Source organism: Amblyomma americanum, chromosome 8 (genome assembly GCF_052857255.1).
Source record: "Amblyomma americanum isolate KBUSLIRL-KWMA chromosome 8, ASM5285725v1, whole genome shotgun sequence".
NCBI lineage: Eukaryota > Metazoa > Arthropoda > Arachnida > Ixodida > Ixodidae > Amblyomma > Amblyomma americanum.
The window spans coordinates 150,159,528-150,179,438 of NC_135504.1; the positions used below are offsets into that span (position 1 = coordinate 150,159,528).

At 44.7% G+C, this 19,911-nt stretch overlaps 1 protein-coding gene across 3 annotated transcripts in view; it reads left to right on the plus strand.

Annotated features, from left to right (window-relative positions):
* LOC144102109 (DNA excision repair protein ERCC-6-like) overlaps positions 1-19,911 on the plus strand; it is a 243,715-nt gene that overhangs the window by 192,459 nt on the left and 31,345 nt on the right. For all 3 annotated transcript variants that reach the window (XM_077635397.1, XM_077635398.1, XM_077635399.1), the window contains exon 17: positions 12,318-12,563. In XM_077635397.1, coding sequence (XP_077491523.1) covers positions 12,318-12,563 — 246 coding nt within the window. The remainder of the gene's footprint in view (positions 1-12,317; positions 12,564-19,911) is intronic.

Consider the following 19,911-nt stretch of genomic DNA (forward strand, 5'->3'; position numbering starts at 1 on the left):
CTTCACAACTGCGTCTATGTGGAAAAGCACTGCTGCAATGTGCGAGCACGCTTCTCCAAGGCCTACCCTGCAAGCACAGTCCTTTTCACTGACAAGCCAAGTCATCAGTGGCTTGTCATTGACTGACTGAGAATGCCGAACCGACATAAATAATGGAAAACTGCTAAATGCCAAAAAACAACCTAAATGCATAGTTGTTCACATTGGCAGAATTTGACGTGGCTTGTTAAAATATGCTGTATTGAATTAATTGTAGAGTTTGCAGTAGGCTTTTTTTGATCCGCTGTGGACATGTTGAGGTAGTCAAGCAAGCGACCCAGGAATGACACACAAACCGCTTAACCACTTCTGGCATATCTGTCATTATAGCATGTAATTACACCAACAAAGTGTACTGGGCCCAGTGTGAAGGCAAGCCAAAAGTGAAGTACCGCATGATGAAGACCATCAAGAGGGGTAAAACGGGGCAGATTAGCAAAAATTATTGTGACTGCCTCTTGAGGCCGCTTAAATGGGCCACTTGGTCTCAGACATCTGAAACACCATAATTAGAGCTAAAATCTCAGCTGATAACAGTTGTGCTCTACATGCGCTGCATTAGCAAACTGTGTGAAAGGAAGTAAAGCATGTGTCAGCGACACTGCCTCAAAAAGAAAAACTCCTTTTTAGTGTTCATCCCACCTTCGCAGCGAGCATTTCTCAACCACTGTCAACCCCTGTCTACATTCTTCTTGTGCACCATAAGTATTTTGCAAGCATGTGCTAGGAGCAGGTCTGCAAAAGGCAATCTGCTTACCTTGCAAACGATGACACAGCCGTCGGATAGCACCTTCAGGCATGGCTGCTGGACCCAGCCACTGGTCAGAAAATTATGAGCCTCCATTGCCTCGTATGCCTTGAATTATTCTTTTCTTACAAAGCTTGTAATGTGAACAAGGTAGTTTTTGATATCAGTGAAATTGACGTTGCGCCCCACAGGGGGGCGCCTGCAGCTTGCAGGCGTCGAGACGGTGAGTGGCGATGCCGCGGGCTCCCGAGCATCCGCAGGGACATCCCCGCAAGGGGATGATGGTGAACTGTGCATCACCACGGACCCGAGCACCCGCGCCTCGCCATACATGGCATCGCCGTGTCTGGGGAAAAGGGGATCCTGGTGGTTGAGCCGATGCCGAGCGTTTGGACCCTTAAGGCCCCTTGGCGGAGGCAACACACCACTTTGGCCCCAGCTTCCTGCAGACGGCACCTCCGGCCTGACCCGACCGGGGGGAATCGGCAGTCGCCTTTTCCTATCCTCCTCTTCATCTTTAACTTTCCAACTCTGTCTCACAACTCTCCTATATCCTACTCGCTTCTTGGTTTTTCCTTTTTTCCTGGCGGCGAGGGTTAACCTTGTGTGACCAACTACCCTGAGTTGCGTCATATTTGGTTATAGTTGAGGTGTACAGCTGGCGTGGGCAGGACTTGCTATCAAGTTCCTGTCCCGTCCCCTTGTTGGACTCCGTGGTGGGTGGCTGGCACCATGACCGAAAAACACAATTTTTTTATGGCTCCCCAACTTTCAAAACCTGATCGCTCTCTCAAAAGAGGGCGGAACGAGGCAGACAACTTCTTTCAAAAAAGAGAAGTAACTTTCCCCAAATATCATGTGATCCACAGTGAACAACAAAATAAACAGGCAAGAATAATACTCCCCTTCCTTGTGTCAAAGTGCTTGACTGAAACCCTAGGCATTGGCTATAAGCTGTCAAAAATGGCCAGCGGCGACTTATTGCTCGAACTGTGTGACAATGTCCAACATTCTAAGCTCTCCAACCTAACGTCCATAGGGGAAATCCCGGTCTCCGTGACTCCTCATCGCTCACTAAACACTGTCCGAGGTGTAATATCGGAAAATGATTTTCTTCACATAACTGAAAAAGAAATGCTCGAAGGGCTCATCGACCAAGACGTCATAGATGTCCACCGAATCAAAATCCGGAAGGACAACAAGGAAATAGACACAAAACACATGATCTTGACCTTCAACACCAGCACCCTGCCCGACACAATCGACGTGGGATATTTGAAAATCAATGTAAGACCATACATACCAAACCCTCGCAGATGTTTCAACTGCCAAAGGTTCGGCCACGGCTCACAGAGCTGCCGCGGTCGTAAAACTTGCGCAAAATGTGCCTTGAACGATCACCAGTCTGATGTATGTGACGCAGCCTTGTGCTGTGCAAACTGTGAAGGAGAACATGCTGCATACTCCAGGGTGTGTCCGTCCTGGAAGAAAGAAAAAGAGATAATCACCATAAAGACAAAAGAAAACATTTCTTTTAAAGAAGCGAGAAGGCGTTTTGAGCTTACAAACACATTCTCCTTCACAGCAAAACAAAACTTCGCTGATGTGGTGCGCACGGGCGTAGCACCACACAGCACTCCGGCACCTGCCAAGGCTGCTCCCACCGAGCCTATGGCAGGGCCATCCACGCCCCAGGCAGGGTCAGCGAAAGCTGCCCTGTCACTGCCAAAGCAGGGACCGCCGGTCCATGGGTCGGCATCCCGCAGGACCTCCCCCCATCGGGAGAGGCCTGAAACTAACACAACCGCGGCTGCGCGGTCCTCCAGCACCTCTGTTGAGGTGATGGATACAACACCCACTCCACCTCTATTACAGCGGCGGAACAGCTTTCTTGAGCGAAAAAAAGACAGGCCCCTCATAACGGGCCCACCACATAAGTAAATCCCCTTTCATTCTTTCTCAAAAACACAAACATGGCTTTTTTAATTCAATGGAATTGCAAGGACTTATGCGGAATTATAGTGACATAACACATATTTTAGGGTCAATGTTACCCATAGTTTTATGTCTTCAGGAGACCAATCTTGGTCCACAACATGTGCATATCCTGAAACATTATCAAACTTTTAGACGCGATCGCGAGCAGGCAAATCGACTCTCAGGAGGCGTCGCAATTGTCGTCCAAAGCGGCGTCCCTGCTCGAGAAATTAAACTCAAAACAAAACTTGAGGCGGTTGCAGTCAATATCGTAAGCTACAAAACACTAACAATCTGTTCCGTATGCATTCCTCCACATTTTACGTTAACACTCCATGATCTCCAGCAACTGATCAGAGAACTTCCGGAGCCATATCTGTTACTTGGGGATTTTAATGCTCACTCCTCCCTGTGGGGAAGCGAACGCTGTGACGCTAGAGGTCAAATAATCGAAGATTTTATCCTGACGAATAATGTATGTCTTTTAAATACGAAAAAGGCCACATACTGTTCCCCAACGTCTGGGAAAATAAGCAGTTTAGACCTGTCTTTTTGTTCACCTTCTGTTTTTAGCGATTTTACTTGGGACGTTTTAGACAACCCGTTTGGGAGTGATCACCTACCAGTTTTTATAAGCCTATCATCCTCACCTGCAGTCATCCCAACCAAATTACAGCGATGGAAGCTACATTTAGCTGATTGGGCATTGTTTAGAGAAAAGGCGAGATTAGAAGACATTTACTCAGAAACACTTAGCATAGATGAACTCAATGAAATTCTCACAAAGTATATCATCGATGCAGCACGGCTAGCTATTCCCCTGTCCACAGGCGTGGTGCGCCAGAACCACAAGGTATGGTGGACGCGAGAATGTTGGGAAGCCAAAAAACAACAAAATAAGGCCTGGGGTGTATTTCGTAGGTATCCTACTCACGAAAATCTAATAGTTTTCAAAAAGGCAAAAGCTAAAGCCCGATATATATGGCGGAACGTGGAAAAAATGTCTTGGCAAAATTATGTGTCTTCAATAAACAGCTCGGTAACATCAAAAAAACTGTGGGAGCAGGTCAGAAAAGTAAATGGCAGCTATTCCCCATTCACCCTTCCTCTGCTGACGGATCCTGGTATTCAGACAAGTATTAAAGAACAAGCAGACATTTTGGGGCAACATTTCTTTATAGTTTCTAGTTCTTCCCACTATACACAGTCATTCTTAAAATACAAAAACACAACCGAAAAACAAAGGCTCCCTACGACAGGCAGCACAAACGAGCCTTACAATAATTTGATTACACTTCAAGAAATACAGAGAGTACTGTCTATAGGTAAACAAACTGCACCAGGCCCCGACGAAATTCATTATGAAATGCTGTCCCATCTATCTGAGCAATCTGTAGAAGTTCTGTTAAAATTTTTTAACAAAATATGGGTAGTAGGGAAAATACCAGCAGCTTGGAAAAAAGCCGTTATTGTTCCATTTCTAAAACCAGGAAAGCCACCCACTTCCCCTAGTAGTTACAGGCCTATAACCCTTACAAGCTGTCTTGCCAACTCTTTTGAGAGTGTTATAAATATTAGATTAATGTTTATTCTAGAATCCCGAGAGCTTCTTGATGTCCACCAATGTGGTTTTAAAAAAACATGTTCCACAGTCGACCATTTAGTCCGCCTGGAAAACACAATGCGAGAGGCCTTTATACACAGGCAACACTGCCTTTCAGTCTTTTTCGATATGGAGAAGGCATATGACACGACCTGGAGGTTCGGGATTCTTCGCGACCTGGCAGAGCTTGGTATCCGCGGGAGGATGCTGAAATATTTGAGCAACTTTTTATCCAACCGTTCTTTCCAAGTTCGTCTCGGCGCAACCCTCTCAAATAATTTTACTCAGGAAAACGGCGCTCCTCAGGGATGCATTTTAAGTACTACATTGTTCATAGTAAAAATGAATTCTTTAACCAGTATAATTCCACAGTCCATTATGTACTCGGTCTACGTTGATGACCTTCAAATTGCGTGCACATCTTCTAGCCTGGCAACTTGTGAGAGACAACTACAACTCACAATAAACAAATTAGCACTTTGGGCAGACAGAAATGGATTTAGGCTTTCTCCACAGAAAACTGTTGCGGTTCTTTTCTCGCTGCAGAGAGGACTGCAGATTAATCCCACCCTCCACTTGAACGACACCACACTTCCAGTAAAACAAGAACACAAAATTTTAGGCTTAACTTTTGACAAAAAGCTAACGTTTCTACCACATATAAACACCCTAAAAAAGAAAGCCACCCAATCCCTAAATATACTCAAAGTACTCTCACGGAAGCGTTGGGGATCCGATAGGAGGTGCCTATGCACATCTATCGCTCTCTAGTACGCACTTCGTTAGACTATGGATCCATAGTGTATGGCTCTGCAAGGCCATCATACCTTAAAAAGCTAGATCCAGTACAAAACCTCGGGTTGTGCCTTTCAACTGGTGCTTACAGAACATCACCCATAAATAGCCTTCACGTAGAAGCAAATGAACCGACCCTCACCAACAGGAGAACAATGCTTACCTGTGCATACGTACTGAAAATAAGGTCGCTACCGAAACATCTTTGTTACACCATAGTTACAAAATGCCCATCCAGAACACTGTTCACCAACAAACCTCAAGCTGTAAAACCATTGCTCCTCCGCTTTGAAGAAATATGCCAAGAAATAAACATACTAGATGCACTTCCTGATGTTGCCCAGAGACCCGATAGGTTGCCACCTTGGTACTTGTTTCCTGGTGTATGCGATTTCGCACTGACAGACATTCAAAAAAGACATACCCCACTGGAATATATACAGCAAGAGTTTCTTGGAGTAAGTGAAAAATACAAGAATTGCACAGATTTCTACACAGATGGATCAAAGACAGCACTCTATGTAGGGAGCGCGATAGTGCAAGGGAAATGGGAAAAAGTAGTCAGGCTGCCTCAGTGCGCTTCAATCTTTACAGCAGAATGCTACGCCATTGCTCTAGCTGTAGAACAAATAATGAAGAAAAACATACAGAACAGTGTTATCTACAGTGACTCCCTCAGCGTAATTACAGCAATAAACCCCAGAAATGCAACCGAACCCTTAATAGGAAACATAATACATAATGTAATACGAGCTGTTTCACAAGGACATACAATAAAGTTTTGCTGGGTTCCCAGTCACGTGGGCATCAGCGGAAATGAGAGGGCTGATGCAAGCGCCGCACTTGCCCTTAACGCAAAAATAGAACCAGTAAACATACCGCATAAGGACTGCATCAAGTTAGTCCAGAATAAATTGAGAGAAAAATGGCAGGCTTCTTGGGACAACGAGGTTAACAACAAGCTGCACTTTGTAAAACCTGTCCTGGGTGAATGGAAGACCTGTAGGCACCAGGAACGATTTATTGAAGTAATTTTATGTCGTCTTCGCATTGGACATACACACATTACACATAATTTCTTACTAACGAAACAAGACAAACCTCGTTGTGAAAGATGTGGAGACGAACTAACAATAAACCATATTTCATTCTCTTGTGCAAAACTCGGAAAACTAAGAAATAAGCACTTTACGAAGTTTTATAGTGAATACATTCCTTTACACCCAGCGCTGCTTTTAGGCGAAAATGCCATTGTTAACATATCTTCCGTTTTTAGCTTTTTAAAAGAAGCAGATGTTCTTCAGAAACTGTAAACTTTGATCCACAGCTTTGCTTTATAATATGATGCATTTCAGCCATTTTCTCATTCCATGAGAAGAGGGCTGAGGTGGTTATTTGAATGGTTGGGAGCTTCAGGATCCTTGCCCAGCCAAGGATGGCTACTGAGGTTATCTGACCTTCTTGAAAGCGTTTATTTTTAGCCATTTATAAAATTTTGTCTTTCTCTTATTACTACCAGAACGAAATAGCAATTTAAGTCCTCTACACAACCATGTTTCCTCCCACCTACAGAAAAGTGTTCATATACCTTGAGCCTGGCGCATGATAGCCTTAGCTGCTTATGTGCCATTAAACCCAACACAACACAACACGAAATTGACGTTGCAGGTAGAGGTCAGCATCCTGGCAGTCTCTTCGCCTCGAAGATCGAGCGGGTCGACACCGTCACAAAGGCGCACATTTTGCACAAAGAGAGTTTTTCCTGCATTGCACAGCTTGGGTTCACAGTCGCTTAAGCACATTTTATGCAAAATGCACAACTCTGCTTACAGGGATGAGGTTGCAAGCGTGGGACGAAGGCATAGTCGTTGCGTCGAGATGCAGACGTCTCGCAGCAAGCGACACTGCAATGGAGAAGGCTGTGAAGACAGCAAACATGGCGACGGTAGCGATTGATGCTAGCGCTGCTTGCTTCTGACATCATGTGCATAGCTCCTACACTGAACCTGAATGCGCCACTTTTGAAAAATAAAAATTGTCACATTTTTTTACCATTCAAAGACCCGCGTCTCTCTCTAGAAGGACGCTGGCATGTCTACCGTGCTCCAGTGGTGGCTTTCAGTGCAAACAGAGCCTTTGTGTGTGAGGGAAGTGAAAGTGGAGGGGACACTTAAGCTCGGCCTTAAGGGTAGCGTTAATCAGTTAATGTCCATGTGTGTGGAATTGGTCATTCTTGACTTCAGATTCATATACCCCTCGGAGTACCACTCTTGACGCAGTGGTGCAGCAGTTAAGCGATGCACAACTGCCCTGCGATGGCAGGTGCTTTCGTTGGTGGGGCTTGCGAGGCCTACGTTGCTCTTCCCGTGAAACCTCTCGCGACCAATCAATAATCAAACTTACACCTCTCACAGTGGCCAGGCTGTGACAACGTGTGACGTGACCTAGGTTGCTTCTCCGGGGATTTTTCGCTCACCAGATTTTCTGCAGAACGGGAGCCTTGACGTTAGTAAAGTTCACACTGAAAGCAGCGTGGAGGAGAGGACACAAAGAAGCATTCTTTGTGTTCATGCTTTTTAAGTATGAGCAGCCCTTGTGTTGTGCACCTTTTCTTCGCCCGTCGTCTCTGTTCTCGCTGTATATTTCTTTTAAAATGAATCTCCACCAGCCAGCCTGTACACTTCGGTAAAAAAAAATCCCAGGACGGCTACAATACTTGCTAATGTGTTTTTATTATGCAGCTGTTGTGGGCGATTTTGTGATTGAATTGTGAAGTTATGTTACAGCGGTAGCTTAATGGGTGTTGTTCTGTGAGACTATCGTTGACGTCATCCGTGCACCTCGCACCACACCACTAAGCTTGGGAAGCCCAATGAATCCCCTTTATTCAGCTGATAACCAGTCATATGCAGATACATACATGTATGTTCTTATATGCATGTGTGTATGCGTGTATTCTTCCAAGCTCCTGGCATGCTCGAGGTCATGAGGCATTGCGTATACAGGGTGGCTAGTTTTTCTAGCACAATCTCTCCTTTGGCCTTCAACGGTAACATTATCTTAATTCATAAAAATGGAAATGTCAGGGGCTTCAAAAATTACAGACTGATCGACTTAGTGTCAGTTTCCTATAGGGTATTTACTAAGGTAATCGCTAATTGAGTTCGGACAACCTTCTTCATCGTCATCATCATCGTCAGCCTGACACTGACTGTGCCTACTGAAAAGCAAAGACCTCTCCCGTATCTCTCCGATTAACCCTGTCCTGTGCCAGCTGCAGCCACCCTATCCCCGCAATCTTCTTAATCTCATCCGCCCACTTAACCTTCTGCCGCCCCCTGCTATGCTTGCCTTCTCTTGGAATTCACTCTGTTACCCTTAAGGTCCAGCGGTTATCTTGCCTTCGCATTACGTGCCCTACGCAAGCCCATTTCCTCCTGTTGATTGTAACTAGGATGTCATTAACTCATGTTTGATCCATCGCCCACTCTGCCCTCTTCCTGTCTCCTAATGTAAAGGATACTCGACATTAGAACATATTCACACTATCATTCACGTGATAGAGAAATGCGCAGAATATAACCAACCCTTATATGTAGCCTTCATAGGTTACGAGAAAACATTTGGCTCAGTCAAAACTTCAGCTGCCATGCAGGCACTGCAGATTCAGGGTGTAGAAGAACCTTATGCAAAATTTCTGGAAGATATCGACTGGGTGTTTCACCTAACACTTTACACAATTTTTAAAAATAGGCTTTTTGAGTTAGAAGAGCGCTTTTTTCAGCTTAGCATTGTCGGTGGTTTTGTAAATCAGGATACAGCTAAGACGTGGTAACTAGCAGGCTGGTTAACTAATTTTGAATAGTTAGCATTTTGACTGTTACCATTAGGCTCCTTATTTAATGACAGGAGTGTAGCCCACCGTAAGTAATATTCATATCGGGTTATAAGAATTCCGAAAACACGGTTACTCTTGGCACTGTGGCCCAACAAATTCTGGCAACATTGCTCCAAAATACATGTGCTTTCGGGAAGCTTGCAGGCAAAGCAACCTCTCTAGTGCACGTCAAAATAGCCAAAATCTGTTGGTCCACAGTGCTGAGGGTACCAGCATTCTCGAAATTCTAAAAACTACTAAGGATATTACTTACTGTGGGCTACACGTCTCTAAATAATTAACTAGACTAACAGTAATAGTAAAAAAGTTAACTATTAAATGTTAGTTAACCAGCCAGCTAGTTATCTTGTCTTAGGTGTATTCTGATGTATTATACCACTGCCAATGCCACGCTGAAATAAGGCGCTCTTTTAACTCAAAAAGCCTTTTTTTTTAAATTGTGTTAAGTCTTGGGTGAAACACTGTGTACAGTGGGTGCATAGCTACCATAGTCCTCCATAAAGTCAGTGACAAAATTCTAACAAGGAAGGGCGTCAGGCAAGGAGACACGATCTCGCCAATGCTATTCACTGCCTGTTTACAGAAGGTATTCCGAGGCCTGAATTGGGAATAGTTGGGAATAAGAGTAAATGGAGAATACCTAAATAATCTGCGATTCGCTGATGACATTCCCTTGCTGAGTCACTCAGGAGGTGAACTGCAAATCATGATCAATGAGTTAGACATTCAGAGCAGAACGATGGGTCTAAAAATTAACATGCAGAAAAGCAAGGTAATATTCAACAGTCTAGCTAGAGAACAGCATTTTTCAGTTGGTAGCGAGGTGCTGGAAGTGGTAAAGGAATACGTATACTTAGGGCAGGTAGTGACCGCTGATCCGGAGCATGAGAGGGAAGAAATAACTAGAAGAGTAAGAATGGGGTGAAGTGCATATGGCAGGTTCTCTCAGATCATGAATGGCAGTTTACCAATAACCCTCAAGAGAAAAGTGTACAACAACTGAATCTTGCTGGTACTCACCTACGGGGCAGAAACTTGGATGCTGATGAAAAGAGTTCAGCTTAAGTTAAGGACAACACAGCAAGCTATGAAAAGAAAAATGATAGGTGTAACGTTAAGAGACTGGAAGTAGGCACAGTGGGTGAGAGAACAAATACTAGTTAACGACGTCCTAGTCGAAGTCAAGAGGAAGAAATGGGCTTGGGCAGGGCATCTACTGTGAACGCAAGATAACCGCTGGTCGTTAAGGGTAACGGAGTGGATTCCAAGAGAAGGCAAGCGTAGCAGGGGGCGGCAGAAGGTTAGGTGGGTGGATGAAATGAGAAGCTTGCAGGGATGCGGTAACCGCAGTTGTCAAAGGACAGGGTTAACTTGAGAGACATGGGAGAGGCCTTTGCCCTGCAATGAACGTAGTCAGGCTGATGATGATGTGTGTATAGTCAGACCAGCATTGTGCTATCACTGTGCCAGCACATCATGTATTTACATCAAAACGTGTAAATATAAACGGAGATCTTATGTGTAGTTAGTATCATGAAAATACAATTAGTAAATAGTACTGAAATTATTGGTGTAGCTTTTTTGCTAAAGGTGCTTTGGGGTTCCATTGGGTTGTAGATTGATATTACCACTTGGTGTAACAAAGCCTGTCTGTAATTCGCTTTTTTACTCCCACCTCTGTGTAGTGTGGGTATGTGCTGCAGCAGCAAGCTTAGAAAAGTTGTTCCTCCTGCAGGCTCAGTTCTGATGTTTCTTATAATTCTCACACTTGTGATATGTTCCCTCAATGAGATATAATGCCTGTTTGGAAATTATACTTTTACAGACTAAGCGTCATGGTTAAGTGCGATTGTAAAAAAAAAAGACTTTTTCTGCAACCTAGCTCAGCTGGAATCAGAAACTGCATGCTATACTACACGTCACTCTGAATACTGGGAGGTGGTCACACCCTGTGCCAGTTATTGTAAGGAGAAAATGTCTTGCATTCTGCCTACTCTCCTCAGTGATCTCAGTCAATGTGGAATTAAAGCCTGTTGAGTGGGTTCTGGTCAAGCTGTCTTTCACCCATGGGGGCCATGGGTTTGGTCTTTTTGATAGAAAAATAAAGGTTGCTATTATTAACGTTATCTTCCAAGCCATGTTTACTTCATATTCGTATTTGAAAATGCCATTATTCATGCACCCCTAGAGAAAAACGATGCCAAGATGGCAGTATTCACTCGTGCCTACTTGTGAAAGCCTGTCGATGTACACATAACCCATCGTCATGTTGTCAGGTTGACGCTTGGTTTATGTGTGTTGTGGCAGTGTTTGCCTTCGTGGCAGGCCTAAAAAAATTCCACTTGTGCGCAAATCAAGGTACCAAAAAATAAAAACTATTAGAAAAACTTGGGTCAATGTCAAGGGCAGGTGGGATCTATCTCGGCGGAAAGACAGCACACAAAAAGGAATGGTACACTTGGAGGCATGCACGATGAGCGCTTGCTGTCAACAAAGGTCAACATGCTCGGTATAAATACTGGGCAAGAAAAACAAGACAATGAAGTAGAGAAAGGAACACAAACAAAAACCAAAGGTTATAATAAAAAAAAATCTCCTTTTCCTGTCAGTGCAAGGCATGGCTCGCTGACACGGTGATCTGTCTTGGTAGTGCAGTAGGCTGCCACAATCTCTCGAGTCTTCTGATCCTGATGTGTAAAGATTACGGATGTTCAGTCAAGGCGGGCTTTGCAGGTTTCTTGCTCCCTAATTATACCGAGCGTTTGAATAAACACTTTTGTTGATTGATAGTAAGTGCTCGTCGTTTTGTGCTGTCCTTCTGCCAAAATGAACCAGTACCAACTTGCTCCGGCATATGTGATGTGGTGCTGATGTGCACTGTTCCTTCCAGAGGAGGGCGAAGTAGTAATTGCCAGCCAGAGTTCTAAATCTGCGTTATAAATGTCCATTTGAAGAGAGGAACTTGCCTGTGGCATTTCAGTGTTTAGGAACTGTGCAGTTCGGCCCTTACCTGTAGAATGATCCTGAATGCTTTGGCGTCTTGCGCTGATGTTTAGCCAGAAAAGGGGTCAACATCATGCTTGTAGCAAGAAACCAGGAAGAGGTGACATAATTATGCTCATTACGCCGCTTGTTGAAACTTTTGTTGTTGTTGATAAATTTGGCTTGTGTGAATGCAAACAGCGGAACATTTTCTAGCTTGTTTAACAAAAGCGCCGACTATTCGAGACGGACATGTGGCCCCTTCCTCAACGCAGGCAGATCTTCAAGCAGTTCCTCACAAACCGGGTGCTGAAGGACCCGAAGCAGCGACGCTTCTTCAAGACCAATGACCTGCATGAGCTCTTCACGCTTGCTGATGATGGGAAAAAGACCGAGACTAGTGCCATCTTTGCTGGCACTGGCTCCAATGTCAAGGTGAAAAAGAGGGAGAGGAGGTCGTCGTCCAGAGCAGATGCAGATGCGGAAGCCAGCAACGGGGAAACGAGCGCTGGGCATGTGGTGTACGTATGCATAGACTACATTGCACAGCCATTGTCAGAAGTATCCTGGTCGTCTATGGAAGTTCCACGAACTCTCTCTAAACTCATTAAGAGTTGGGGTGCTGGTGGGGCATAACCAACTACACACAATAGACCGTTGGCTCATGTGCATAGTGCTATCATGTGACTGTGAATGAGGTTGGAGAAATTGCGGCATCAGATGCGATGTGTTCAAAATTGCTATGCGCAGAGCTCTGTGGGATGTCGAACTGAAAACTGGGCAAATTGGCGAACGTTCAGCATTTTGAAAAGCGCAGAGATAGAAATGGGGACCAAGCAGGAAACAGACACACAAACGAAGCGCTATCGGTTGAATTTTTATTAGCATGATGATGATGATGATTATGGATTTTTATGGCGCAAGGGCATCAATGGCCAAAGAGCGCCATGGCACAAGGTATTTTTCGATTACTCAAGGTGAGGTCAAAGACCCATTTCCCAAGCATTTCACCCTGATTAAGCTGAGCACCAGGCCAGAAGAAAGCTTGTACCCATTGTACCACCGGTGGGTACCCGGTGGAACTGGGGATTGAACCTTGCACCTCTCGCATGTGAGGCGGATGCTCAACCACTCTGCCACCACTGCGGTCAGTTTAGACATTTTTTTTATTAAGAATATTTATTAGGAAAGACTTATGCTCATAAATCCTTCAAATGCAGTGCACACACACACAGAACTAAACAAACGAGTCAAACCACATGCCTGTATTAACCTCATGAAGTTGCAGTACTGTATAAACGCCTCTAAGGGCCGCGCCCGTGTAAGGGCCGCACCCTGCTTCGCCAAAGGACATATTTAAAAAAATAATATCCATGTGAGCAAACTTTCCACGACCCACGCAGGAATAGCCTTCGAAATGCATGCACCGTGGACTCTGTGATCAGTTCCAGCTGCGAACAACGGTGCACTTGGTCGCGGAGGCGATGCATGCGCACAGGAGCTTCCAGATGCTGCCCACAGATGGCACTCGAGGCCGCGGCTCAAAGCCAACTAGAAAATTGACAAGCAAATATCTGGACAGCAGTAGGGGTCAAATCAGCAATTATCGGCTAAGGTTAAAGAAACAGAGAGAGCTCTGTGGAAAACAGGGATGCTGACGAAATCAGCACTGGGAACATACGGGATCTTTAAGCAGGAAATTGCCAAAGAAAATATCTGTAGGCATCTGTAGGGGAAGCTCTTTGTTGTTTGAGGCCAGGATGGGAGTTTTGCAGACTAAGGCATATAGAGTCAGGTGCCACAAGATAGACACGTTGTGCGTTGCATGCGGAGAGGAGGAGGAAACGGCTGAACACTTGATATTTTTCTGTAGATTGCTTTACCCTACAGTAAAAAACTGATTTATCCAAGACATTGGGGTTTAAGGACAGTGAAGGGAAAGTAGATTTTAAGCGGGTAGAAGTAACCAAGCGAAGGTTATCTGATTGGTGGCTAAAATCAAGAGAAGAGTAAAATTTCATGTCATGGCTAGGTGGCTTGAGCCACCGCCCGATTCAAAGGGTTCAGCCTTATCCATCCATCATCATTATCGTCAGTTTTTTTCCTTCGGTGCGAGCTCTCGCTATCCATATCGGCATCAGTATCACTAGCTCCAGCCTTTTGTGGCTGTCAAAGGTATAAGAGTTATGGTAGCGTAGTTGTGGCTTTTGCCTACTGCCGCCGAGCATTGCAGTTTTAGCACGATGGGCAAGCACCTTGATAGCTACACAAACACGGCAAGCGTGCAGCGGGCAGGAAATTCGATGTGGCCGAGAAGTGCATCCGACGATGGTGCAACCAAAAAGATGCACGCAAGCTGCAAAAAGCGCACTTTCCGAGGCAAGCCATGCAAGTTTACCGAACTGGAAGAACAGCTGCTCTGCTAAGTGATGGAAATGCGGAACAATGGCTACGCGTTGACAGTGGACATGCTGCGCGATTTCTTGTGAGATGAGCATGCCCCAGAGCACAGCACAAGCTCAGAGTCTGAATACTCCGCGAATGACGGGTGAACGTAGAATAAATGCCGCTTATTCCCTGGTTGGTGTGTTTTTACTCTTAAAAATTTTTATCCCACATCACGTGTATGGACCGCACCCTGAAAATCGGGCCTCAAATCTGTAAAAAAAAATGGGGCCTTTACACGCGTTTAAACGGTAGTTCCGTCAAGGTAATCCAGCTCAATCGGGTATGATGGCACCGAAGGTTTGGTGACACACAGGGTGTGGGATGCGTGACTCGGTGCTGCGCAAATTCTGGAGTACAAATCGTGAAATTTTAGCGTCCGAAAAATCTGGCAGCAAATTTTTATATTAAAATCAACAGCATGTAAAGAATCTCAGGGTTAGCACTTGGGTCCATATCTGATGCTTAGTGCATCTTGGCTTGTTGCTGTTCGAACTTATAATTGCAAATGCAAGTTTTGAAGAATTTGTTTATTTTGTTTGATTCTATGCTTCAGCTGCCTTAGTTACCGTATTTATGCGCAGAATTTGCGCCCTCGCATAATTTGCGCACCCTTAACTTATCACCCGGGTTTACAAAAAACTTTTACTCGCATATTTTACGCACCGCGCTGCGCTAGACCACCATCATGCACGCAAGCTCTACCCTGTGGCTCTACCCAGCAGCATTCGGCTTTTCCGCGTGTTTGTTTGGAAGGCTTTTTGAATCTTTTGTGCGCTGGGCGTTCATGGGGGTGCCAGAGGCTGCTGTTACAATCGCGGCGGCACCAGCGGCATCCTCACTCGGAATGGCCAGCAGCGCTTCCGGGGAGGATCAGCAGCTGATAGAAGAGCCAACACCGCTGTTTGTTTGGCTGATGCATGTGACTCGACTGCCGGCTACACTTTTCTTGGTGGCTCTGGCAGCTTGTGTTTGGTTGTTCGGTCGTGTCTTGCGATGGGATATCACAACTATACCACAAGTTTCAAACTGCTTGTCAGCGCCTTATCACGGCGCGGAGCGGCGGAGCCAGCGAGAATAACCGTGTGCGCACAAGTTTGCCCATAGACAACAATCGTTGTGTCAGCAAACTTGTGCGCACGTGCCTATTCTCGCTGGCTTTGCAGCTCCGCGCCGTAATAAGGCGCCGACAAGCAGTTTGGTCGACGCTCGCGCGGTACTGTTAAAGAATTGTGTAGTGTGATAATTGATTAATTGATTCGCGCTTGCTATCCCGGACGAAGTTCCGAAAGCAAACTTACGGAATCCGGAACTACCGAACAATTGGCTGGGCCGCAAGCGATGACGCTGTTTTAGCGTCTTAATGAGCTTCATGCATGCCCCTTCATGCCATCCCGCAAGGGGGAGGGGTGCGCGGATTTTCATTGAGTGAACTTTCTTCGGGGGGCGGCCAGCATGGGGTGTGGGTCCGGGTGATGACGTATATGCAGCAACATACGCTATACCTATATTGTGTGTTATGACCTTTGTGGAGTTAAAAATTTTAAGTCGCGCTCGCGAAATCCCCACGTAATTTTCACACACCCTTCTTTGAGCCCTAATTTCTGAATAAAAAGTGCGCAAATTATACGCGTAAATACGGTAATTCTACAAACAACATCAACATCATTTGGCATATGCTATTATGCTCCAATAAATTTTTTTTTGCTACTACATTTCCACTTGCAAGCATTCGCTTCAATACAAAAATATTTACTTCACTTCGAAACTATTCAAACAAAATAAATATTCATTTGAACTGAAAATCCACTATTTTCACTTGCCTACTTTACTCTTTCGTTACCACGGGCAAATTGACTGTTTTTGATATGTTTCAGGCATGCTTTTTTGGTGCAAAATACTTGAGGTGTAAAAAAAATCATTATGCACGAAAGTGATAGCAATAAACTGATGAAGGGTGGTCATTTCGGCCTGTTGGCTCATCACAGAAAAGGAAAATATGCAGCGCAAAAAATGCATGGACAGAAGAAACAAGAACACAGCGCTGTGTTTGTCTTTCTTCTGTCGTGCATGCTTTTTTTGCGCTGAATATTTTTCTTTTCTGATAGCAATAAAATGTGCTTTCTGAAATCGTTTATTTCAACACGAATACTTTGTGTAAATGTGAAAAAAAATTGGCGAACACACAGAAAAGTTCAAAATTTAGAAAATTGTATTGACGGAAATATCTTTTGCAGAAATATATTAAAAACATTCTGGAATGTGCAAAATTTTCATAATTTATTATAAGCTAGCCACCTAAAGTTTTAAATTAAAACTAAAAACTTTCTGACCTGGAATTTTTTTGTCGCACTAAATAAACAAAAGGCTTTCTTCAAACTGGCCTTGTTATTAGTTTTTCACTCCGAGCAAGCAGTTTTAAAATTAAAATGTAATGTATAAAATATAGCTTGCAAAATTTACTTTCCAGGGTTATTAGTTGGAGCTTAGAACATTTTTGAAGAAGCTGAAAAATATTGGACAAATGTGAAAAGAATATCCGCCATACCATATATTGTGACATCCTGACATGAAAATAAAACGGTAATGCGGTTAAACTTCGTTATAGCGAATAGGTGAAGAGTCAAAATATTTCAATATAGCCAAAGTTCATATTATGAAATTTGGCCAAAAACTCACACTGGAGAAGTAAAATTTCATTAGCAAAAGAATGGCAAATGGGAAAGACCTGATCCTTAGCTTTGGCACCATTTCCAAGCCGCTCCCGGCGATTGCAGAGGTCGCAAAAAGACCTAGCAGCAAATGCCATTTAGGTCGGCCTCCGTGCAAACTATCGCAGCACACAGCGTCAGAAGGTCAAATGGGGCGGCTTTTTTGCATTACAGCGGTGTCCCGCAATAAGACGAACGCCAGGAAGAAGGCTGTCGACGTGAGCAGAGGATGGCTGCTGGAAAGCTATAACAGCCGGAGCACTACCGATGGATGCGAGAGGAGCATCCAACCGCCTGGCTACTAGCCGTTCTCGCCACTCTCTCCTCTGTGGCACTGTTGGAAAATGCGAGATAAAGCCGTTGCGCTTGCTGTACCTACCACTAGTCGCTCATGTAGTGAGGCAAAGCCTATCACCTGCCATCCGAGCGGCCACAACTTTCTATTCGGTTGTGCGATAGAGAAAGTAATAAATGCATGTCATTGTTGATAATATTTATGAAAATTTTGATTCCCAGTACATAATATCTGTGTTCGTTATTTATTTATTTATTTACAATACCCTCAATCGCCGAAGCATTGCAGAGGGGAGTGGGGAGAAAATTTGAGTGAACATTTGTGACGAATCTTGGTTGGAGAGGGCCCAGCCCGCATGAACGAGGTTTGACAGCGAATTGCTAGAATATGCTCTACAATGCTTTGATTTCATAAGAAACTATTTCGGAAGACGTTTCGGATGATTTTGGACCAGTCTGAACATATCTAGAACTTTTGCGAACAGCTTTGTGCTATTACGGAGTGTCAATCCGAGGTCGGTACCCTATTTCGACTGGTTCTGAAGTCAATTCTATTTTGGGCAGATCATATGATGATGAGACACTACAGAAACCAGAAATTTCCTTCATTACATTAGTGCGATTTATAAACCGGTTCCAGGAAGGAACTAATTGTCAAGAAGCAGGAGATGAACACTACGGGCCGACACGTGCCCACGTTCTGTGCTGAGGTTGCACAATTTCTTCGTCAGGATCAAAATTCACCAATGCGATATCCACGTCAATGTCACTGCTACCTGGTGCAGCGAAAACATTTTGCCGGAGATAGAGCAGAATCGTGTGAAGCAAGGTTTTCCCGAGCCCGCGCTGTTCCAGTGGTTGACGCGGTTTAGCGAGCGTTCTATGTCAGAATCTCAGCTTCAAGGGTGTTTCAAAAACTGGCGTCTTGCGGAAAAAATACAAATTACGCAAGAGAGTAAAGTAGAATATCTTAACAACCCACTGAATGGCACAGCAGCTCCTTGGCACCCCCGGTAGCATTGCAATCACTCTGAATCCATTGATCACCGTTGATCGATACATATTGCCTTGATAACGAAACAGTTAAGGGAGTCTGCTGGAGTAGGAAAAACTGGTCAGTTACAGCACCACATTTTAAGCGGAAATGATGGACTGTATCATATGCCACGACGTGGGAAGAGGCTTCCAAGAGAAGTTCTCACGGAGTGTAGCACAGCATGCATGTATCAATTGCCTCCAGAGGTAGCAATGTAGCAGAAGGCCAACTGAGGAACCAGATGGCTTATTACATGACTTCGGTGTCCACCCCTTCCTCTTCAGGCACTTTGTTCAGAGGACAGACTGCGTAGCCCATAAGTGTGCATTGTTCAGGCAGTTCAATTTCTGTAGTTGTTGCCACATTTGTCCAGGGAAGAGGGTGGTTCTGGTCTCTGCGCTTGTGGGAGGATGTGTGGGGTCAAGGCACCTACCTCCTTGTTCGCTCTGACCGAGTGGTCATATCTTAGTGGCAAGGGGCAGGGTAGCGTGGTGGCGCTGCACTGTCAAAGGACACTTTACTGGTACAGGAGGGCTTGTTTTCATGCGGGCTGGGCCCCTGGATAATAGAGATATTGTCGCAGCATTCTAATGGATGTCACTCCAATTGCCCCAGTTGAATAGCGTTTTATTTCAGGCACTCACATGCGCTCTCAAGTCTCAAACTGTGTGAAAAGGTTTCCCACAGTGGCAAGATCGCATACCCCGCTTGACTCTTCTCGGTTTCCTGTTCACGTTCTCTGGCACGATAGATTAGAATGTGTTCACAATATATTGCACACAAGATAAGCTTAAAAGCTTTCTTTACCAATACTACAGTGAAGTAGGGTTTCGTATTTGAGAAAATAAGCCCGACAGGCCAGCTGATTGAGACAACAGCCACGTGGTTTCAGGGTTCATTTGCCAAGATCCTATCTGGAAGGATCTTGGCAGAACTATGGCGACACCGTGCATAGTTGTGCTCAATCATTTTATTTCAATGGTTTCATCCAACTCGCTGTTGTACTTGTGCACACCTTATTAGCTTCGCCCGTTCCAGTTTTTATGGCTTGAGTTCTCTTTTTCTCTTGTAAAACTCAAGTCTTGCTACCAGGTAAGACATTACTTTGCAATCCATACTGCACAATATGCAACGCAATTTACTATATACAGTAGTGCGTGGGCCGTGCTCGTCTAAGGGCCGCTTCTAATGATTTGTAGAAAAAAAAACGGCAAAGGGTAGTTATATGCCTAGTGTGCATGATACTCAAAGCTACCAACAACATGATAACCAAGCCCGTGATAAAATGGAGGTACCATTGAATTACACACAACTTTCAGCAGCAAAGCCGGCAGAAAAGCAGTCAAGGTGACAGCCAGTTCGTGCAGAGGGCCGCGAGTTTCA